Below are 8,220 nucleotides of genomic sequence, written 5' to 3' on the forward strand. Positions count from 1 at the left end.
GCGGCGGACGAAATGGGTCGCCCCGTTGGAGTTGCTCTAATCAACTACTTTTCAGAACTACAGGGAGCCATATAGTACTAAAAATGCTGTTATATTAAGTATATTATGGGACGGAGGCACTAGTTTTGGCGATTATAGCTGGCCAAACGGGCCGGCCCAGCCCGGCACGGCACGGCCCATCCTAATCGTGCCTGGCACGGCCCGGCCCGCCTAGGCACGATTATTATACGGGCCGTGCCGTGCCAGCCCGCGTGCTGCAGCCTGCAGCCCAGGCACGGCCCGTATGCTAATCGGGCCGGCCCACCGGCACGTCAAGCCCACTAATCTACCTCCTATTTCGCGCATTTAGCGTTTTGTAGCCTATTTTTATCTGTTGGCCCATATTAGGATACATAAAAAAATAAAAAAGTTAATCGGGCCGTGCCGTGCCGGCCCGCGTGCTCGCCCTTCAGGCCTAGGCACGGCCCATGGCATGCCACGTGCCGGGCCCGGCCCGTTTAGCACGTGCCGTGCCGTGCCGGCCGTGCTACCGGGCCGGCCCAACTATCCCGGCCCGTTTGGCCAGCTATAGTGGCGATCCGGTTGACGCGTAGGCACCCATAGACAAAGACTAGCCGGCCATACAAGGCAGGGGTCGTGACAAAAGAAACCCGCGGAAAGAGAAAGAGCCGTCACGGATCGGTCAGTCCACCACTCCACACGGCAGTACGGCCAGGCAGCCCCCAAATCAGTCCACCACACGACAGACGATATTTTCCTTTTCCATTTTCCCCTCAATATAATAGAACCCCGTTGCGGTGGGACCCGGCAGCGAATCGCAGCCCACCACTCTAGCAACTCTACTCGGCTCGGCCACTCGCTTTCCTCCCCTCACCCGTCCGTTCTCCCCACCCGCGTACGCCGCGGTACAACGCCACACACGCGGGCGAGCGGCGGCCTTCCGCGCGCCTTCTCCGCCTCATAATTTTAGTCTCCCGTCACGAATACCGCGTCCGTCCCCAGCTCCCCCCGCGGCCCCATACCTATATATGACTTCGCCCGCGCTCCATCACACCTCAACCATCTCCTCCTCCTCGTCGTCGATCCTCCTCCTCATCCCGCGTCTCACTGAAGCACCCGACTGCCAGTACTGTACTTCCGACTGCCGCCGCCGATCGAGCTAGCTCCGCCAGCCAAGACTCGACGAGACTGATCGGATCATGAGCACCTACCTCACGCCCTTCACCCCTCTTCCATCGCTCTTCGACGGCCCAGCAGCTGCCGACGACCACTCCTCCCTCCTCGCCTTCCTCATGAACGACGACCTCGCCGCCGCGCCCGACGCCTTCCCTTACTACGGCGCCGCCGAGGCCGCGCCAGCCTTCTTCGGACACGCCGCCGCGCCGTTGCCACCGCCACCAGCGGAAATGACTGGTCAAGGAAGGAAACGCGGCTTCGTCCCCGCGGGAGACGACGGCTCGTCGCGGCCGCAGGCGGTCAGGAGGAAGGTGCAGGGCTCGCCGCCCACCTCGCCTGCCCACAGCGGCGGCGACGCAGCACCAGCGGCAAGGAGCGGGGGCCGGCGGGTGTGGGTGCGGGAGCGGAGCACGGAGTGGTGGGACCGCCTCAGCTGCCCGGCGTGCCCGGACGCCGAGTTCCGCCAGGCCTTCCGCATGTCGCGCGCCACCTTCGACGCGCTCTGCGACGAGCTCAGCGCCGCCGTCGCCAAGGAGGACACCGCGCTGCGCGCTGCCATACCCGTGCACCAGCGCGTCGCGGTCTGCCTCTGGCGCCTCGCCACCGGGGAGCCCCTCCGCGAGGTCTCCCGCCGCTTCGGCCTCGGCATCTCCACCTGCCACAACATCGTCCTCCAGGTCTGCGCCGCCCTCACCGCCGTCCTCCTGCCCAAGGCCGTCCGCTGGCCGCTGGAATCCCCCGCCTCCAGGTTCCAGGCCATGTCCGGGATTCCCGGCGTCGTCGGCTCCGTGTACACCGACCACATCCCCATCGGCCCACCCAAGGACAACGTCGCCGAGTACTACAACCGCCGCCTCACGGAGCGGAACAACAAGGCCTCCTATTCCGTCGCCGTGCAGGCCGTCGTGGACGCTGACGGCGCCTTCACGGACGTATGCATCGGCCTCCCTGGCTCGCTGTCCGACGCCGCCGTGCTCGAGAGGTCCGCGCTGCACGCCCGCTGCGAGACCGGCATGCTCGGAGACGACCAGTGCCGGCTGGTGGGCGGCGCGAGCTACCCGCTCACGGACTGGATGCTCGTGCCGTACGCGCACCAGAACCTGACATGGGCGCAGCACGCCTTCAACGAGCGCATCGCCGCCGCGCACGCAGCAGCACAGGGCGCCTTCCAGAGGCTCAAGGGGCGGTGGCGCTGCCTGCAGCGCCGCACCGAGCCCAAGCTGCCGGACCTCCACAACATGATCGGTGCCTGCTGCGTGCTGCACAACTTCTGCGAACGCAGCGGCGAGGAGCTCGACGCCGACATCCAGTCCGAACTCTCCCAGCAGGACGATGCCGGCGTGGTCGCCGCTGCCAATCCAGTGCTGTCCGCAGAGGCCGACAAGGAGCGGGACAGGATTGCTCACGACCTCCTCCATGGCGGCCACCCCAGCGTTACATTCCTCTAGGGGCCTGTTCGCCGTGTCAAAACGCGGGCTTCTGTAATGTGATGAACTACTGATCTTCCATGAAAGCATAGGAAGAATCCCAGTTCAGAACATACAGCTTTCGAATGGGATTAGGACTATTTTTTTCATGCTTGTTCCAAGAGATATTTAGAAGGCACTGACAATGATATCAGAAAACGTAGCGCATTCAAATCTGGTGTAAGTATCATAATGTGGAAGGAATTCACAATATCCATTTGTCCATACCCATGTCATTCAGTAATACTCAATCACTACTAAAGACCAAATTGGCTAACATTTTAAGTGCCAGTCTATCATCATGTGATAGATACATCTCAATTTCTTGACTGGTATGTACAAGGCACAAGCAGAATTGCCCCAGACAGATCTTGTTTGCTAGACAGCAAGACCTGCAACAAGGTCTTGGATACAGTAATCTTACAAGCACCATTCTGTGAGGTATGTTCTAGTTGGAAATCTGACTCTCACTTGCTATACTTGTGTAAATTCCAACGCATTTCCATCCGGGTCTCGCGCAAAGATCGCTGGTCGCCCAGATTTGCTGAGCGTGTAGCTGATTCCTGCATCACGGTCAAGGCGTAGAAGGTCATTGTGTTGTCGGACAATGGACGATAGAGAAATTTTGTGAGGCTAACTAGAATCCAGCATAATGAATTGCAAAACTGCAATGCAGTCTAATTAACATTAATAAAGTCATAGTAGGTGACGCGGTAATGTCAACTAAGAGAATTAAGTTCTAACATAAAACATGGAACAGTGAGTCTTTATGTTCTCATGTCGAAGAGATGGGAATGTGGGTGATAAAGTCATGTGGACGTAATATGCTCGACATTCTTAGAAATCAATTGACCAGTCTTTTAAAAGCTTATCTGATCAGCATCACTGTTCAAGTGTTGAATCAACTATAACATCAGACCGCCCTTTTGACACCTTGCAACAATTTCTACAGAATGGTTATTTTAAACCCAGGACAGGTTTTTCCAGAGCCAAGACACCTATAACTTTACCCTCAGAGGTTTTGATTGCCATGTCTGTCACACAAATAGCCTGACCGGCAACAGTTACAAATTTAGGCAGAACCATAACATACTATGGATAACTTCACTCTATTAACAGTAATTGACAGATACAGTTGAGGCGATGAATATGTCTATCTCTGCAACTATATCTACCAAGGCAAACGCCATACTGCAGTTTTATAAGTTCGATCTTTAGTGCTTGTACTACCAATCCATGGGTTTTCGTGGGTCACCTTAGAATTTAATACTCCCTCCGATCCATATCAATTGTCGCTCACGTAATATAACTTTGTACTAAAGTTGTACTAAGTGGGTGACAAGTAATATGAATCGGAGGGAGTACTTTTTTTTTATCTATGAGTAAGTATACAGATCCTTTTGGAGCTTGTGCGTTTAGTTGCTGAATTGTTGAAACTTTGGGCTACTCACCGCAGTAATGTAAGGTTAAATACTCTACTAGCGGTTAGCGTTGTTGGTGGCAAGTAGAGGAAAAACGTATGTGCACACTGTAGCCAGTGTCTGTTGTACACAGCAGAAAAAAATAGAGTTAGAATTCAGATATACCAGCTTTGTCAAATATTTCTTTCAACTTCAAGACATCTCTGATTGCTATACAGGTATGACGATCACGCCCGCCATGCTCTGGGCGTCCTGTCAGTGGATCCGGATTTGGCAGCTCCATCAAGTGGATCATCTCAGAACCAACCCAGAGCCAAGCACCTCTGTACGGAAGCTTGTCATTTGGCCTAGCAGGATTCACCTTAAGACCTGAATGATCAACAGTATCATTTTACTTTATAAGCAGTGCATATACATGTGAAACATATACAACTCGCAGATAACTCACCAAGGAGGTCCTGGTAGAATGCCATCGACCTTTCAAGATTTTCACATAGTATTCCAACATGGTGCATACTAACAACTCCATAGTCAGGTTCTGCGTTTGACATCAGAAATGATTTCATTCAGACACTAAGGAATAATCATGGAACTTTGACCCAAAATGTGTTGCTTCGTTACCTTGAGGTAATGGAACCCAGCCTTTCTAAGTCGTATGAAAGAAGAAATGACATTGACACAAAAACTTGCTTATCAACGACAGGAATGCAGAGTACTCTTATGACGTTATGCAAATTAAGCTCTTGGTAATCTCCCTTGCACATAGAGATCAAGACCTACCTACCAATTGTATTTTGATGCTGCATGTACTAAAATATTACTCTGTGGCATGCAAGCAAATTCCAGTGAGCACCCATAATTTCAGAAAAAATGAACACCGTGAATGCAAATATCGACCAAGGTTGGTCTGGCCAGCAACCCTGGCTAGCTTTGATTGTTAAGCCAAAAATCTGGCTAGTTACAGTTTTGCTACTTCAGTACCAGCTACTAAAAACATGTCATAGTTTGGGTTTTAATGCCTAACATATTGATATACTGCTCCTTTCAGAGAAGTAATTCTAAAGCTATTGCTTGTGTCGTTGTATACTCTACTCTCAACTGCTCCTCAGAACCTCCATTGAAAAATGCAAACACAGGTAGCCTCTGGGATTGGATCTGCAACCTTAGAATTAGTACTAACTAGAACTAGATCTAAATTCTTTTAGACCATGGTAATGATCTAACTAGTACTAGTCGTATCGATGTAATTGCAGAGAGAGAATTTCTTGGACAGTCCAGGCCCAAGCTGAGGCAGCAAAACATTTTTCCTCCACGACCAAACGTCGCCAATGTTTTCACTCCGCAGATTCAGTAACGCAGAAATTTTAAATACTAAAGAAACAATCGTTGCACTCCATACAGCCTAAAGTACATCTCGTCTACACAGATGTGCTATCAGTACTAGATAGGAACGAAAAAACAAAAGTACTACGATAGGAACATAAAAATCTTACCCTGGGACTGCTCCTTGGCCGTCAGGGACTGCTCACCGCCGGTGGCCACCGACATGTGAGTACGGATCCGGCGGTGCGCGGCAGCAGAGGGAGTGTGATGCGTTCTGACCACAGCGCAGGCCTTCCCGGAGCCGGATGCGGAGAGGAGAGGGAGAGAAGAGAGGCACCTCATCGCCATTGTGGCCTTCCCAACTCCGATTCGGCTCCGTGCGTGGGCTTTCTGGGCCTGTATTTTTGTGTGGCTCCAGCCTTCTTCTCACCTTTGTCTCTTTCAGGGTTGTTTTTTCTGGTTTTCTTTTTGGTGCCGATGGGATTAATTGCACGCCTCAAATTTCTTCTTTTCTCTCCAAAAGAATCATTCCTTGAATTTCATGATGCCGACAAATAGTAGGACAATGATCATTTTCCTTTTTTTTAACATTTCTTTTAAATTTATTTTCTCATGTGATTTAAACTATTCCTCTACACAATTAGTTTATCTGTTTATATTGACATTGTGCTCGTGGCGGTTATTCAATGGTCTAACCTAGAGGGGCAAATGAGTTTTGAACAATCTAGACTAAACTCGGCTTAGAGCGAGCTCAAATTGACTTGAGATACGGGAGGTGGAAGAAGACTTGTGCCCCAAGGACTTACTTGCAATTTCATTCCTTGTCACGGGTGTATGGAGTTGGTTTAATCTATTGGAGTTTATTCCCGCAAAAGAAAATTGCACAGGTGGTTCGTATTCGGCTTGTAATGATTTTGATTCAATCTCGAGCCAGGTTTTAGTCAGCTAAAATTTTTACTATTAAAGAGGAATTGGTCATAGTATGTTTGCCCCCACTCCTCCACCTCTTTCAGTACAAAGAAAAAAAAACGAGAAAACCTAGCACATATGAAAAAAAACAGCCCATCTTTCACCCACTTTTCATTTCTCTCTCCAAATCTATCTCTGTCTCTCTCTCCCGACCCATCCCAACACGCCCCTCCCCTGACCACCCCAGCGCCATCTCTCTATTCACCTATCGAGCGCCCCTCTCCCTATAGCCTCGACTTCCCAATGCCCTTCCTGATAGGAACTAACTAGGCTGCTAGCAATGTTCATAAGAGAAATCAAATTTGGGCAGGAAAGTAGTGGAGGATGATTCACTTAGATTTGAAAAGCACTGGAGTTAGGGTAGCTGAAACACGACGGCCTTGGATTACTATCGGATCAAATCCGACAGATCTTGGGTAGGAGATCCCAAATCCCGAGCTAGTAGTCTTACACTAGTGGAAAACGGCTAGCCGCAACATTCAACATAATTGGTACGCTGGCTATATATGGGTAGTGTTGGCATCGATATTTTGTCAGACGTCACTACTATATGGGCCCAACTGTGCTGACCAGTTGAAAGATACTGGTGGTGTAGGCTTTATATACATGCCATAGATAAAGTATCTAGTGCTGTCGCGCCCGATTTGAGAACAGCAACACTAAGTTTTGCCTATATATAAAAGTGTTGGCAGCCCTTGTTTCTCAAATACATTCACTTCCATTCTCCACAAAGTTCTACTCCCTCTTAGCTAGCTGCTTTGGTGACAATGGACCCACCGAAGCTTGTCGAATTGGCGCGAGCCCCGCGTGCGAGCCCACTATCGGCGGGGCGTGTCGGAAGTTTGGGATTCCGCCGCCTTGGTCGGGCTCTCCTCTAGCCCCATTGGCTACGACATGAGCTCGCCACGACCAATGCAGCTGGCCCTGTCCGACGAACCATCCCACTGTAGCGCGACGTCTGTTGAATCTGGTAGCTATGCCATCGGCACCGAAGCTGATGGGAATCGAGCGAGGGCACCTGTGCTGCTTTGCGGCTGTCGACGCCCTGCTGATAAGCATGTGTCGCACACAGAATGAAATCCAGAGCGAAAGTTCTACATATGCGCTAACCATGGAAAGGTAATATGATAGAAAATACCTCTCGGTCTATTTTTGCTATTGCACAATTCAAATCTATCATCTAGTGTCGCTCACATGAAAATATGTATGTATATTGTGATCCATAGACATTAGGGACAAAATATTGCTACACATGGATATGAGTAGATCAAGTACGTAAGCGAGTTGTTCTAGTACTCCATTGGATCATCGAGACAACAGATAGATGAGATGCAACTGAAGAATGATGTGATGCGCGGCCAAATCAAAAAATTCAAGATGCTTTGATATGCGCTTTTAGCTGGTGTTATGCTTGGCCTCACTCTCCTAGCTAGATCTGTGGAAGCATTTCTTCTCGTGGGAGTTATTACACTGATGATGATGATGTTCTTAGTCTAGATCAAGTAGTAGAAGTTATATATATTTGTTATTGTCTTCATCCTTCAACTATTATGTATCTAGTCCAGATTAATGAGATCGGCATTGTTCTAATTATTGGTCTTGAACTATATTTTAGTATGTATATATTTTTTTACACAAATTAATAAAATAAAATATTAAATTAGCAAAGTAATAGAATAATAGAATAATAACACAATAAAATAATAAACTAAACATCTATAGGAATATAAAAACAATGTGTCCAACAAATAAAAGTAAAAAAGAGAAAATTTAATAAAATAAAAAACAATAGCAATGGTGTAGGCCATGTCGGCCAAAGCTAGCAATTACAGCGCTGGCCCCAGATCAATTAACCACCCACCCAC

General features: G+C 49.3%; 2 protein-coding genes across 2 annotated transcripts; one reads left to right on the forward strand and one right to left on the reverse strand.

The window, feature by feature from the left end:
- The first annotated feature begins 1,051 nt into the window (after positions 1 to 1,051).
- Positions 1,052 to 2,867, forward strand: LOC123115235 (protein ANTAGONIST OF LIKE HETEROCHROMATIN PROTEIN 1-like). Its single transcript, XM_044536454.1, has one exon. It carries the CDS (start codon positions 1,200 to 1,202, stop codon positions 2,622 to 2,624), a length of 1,425 nt encoding a protein of 474 aa, XP_044392389.1. The 5' UTR covers positions 1,052 to 1,199; the 3' UTR covers positions 2,625 to 2,867.
- On the reverse strand, positions 2,804 to 5,831 carry LOC123115246 (uncharacterized protein YwkD). The gene is made up of 4 exons (XM_044536458.1): positions 5,557 to 5,831; positions 4,512 to 4,601; positions 4,229 to 4,432; positions 2,804 to 3,205 (listed from the first exon to the last, which is right to left on the reverse strand). Exons 1-4 carry the CDS (start codon positions 5,732 to 5,734, stop codon positions 3,117 to 3,119), a joined length of 561 nt encoding a protein of 186 aa, XP_044392393.1. The 5' UTR covers positions 5,735 to 5,831; the 3' UTR covers positions 2,804 to 3,116.
- Positions 5,832 to 8,220: the final 2,389 nt, after the last annotated feature.

This window comes from Triticum aestivum, chromosome 1B (assembly GCF_018294505.1).
Source record: "Triticum aestivum cultivar Chinese Spring chromosome 1B, IWGSC CS RefSeq v2.1, whole genome shotgun sequence".
Classification (NCBI taxonomy): Eukaryota; Viridiplantae; Streptophyta; class Magnoliopsida; order Poales; family Poaceae; genus Triticum; species Triticum aestivum.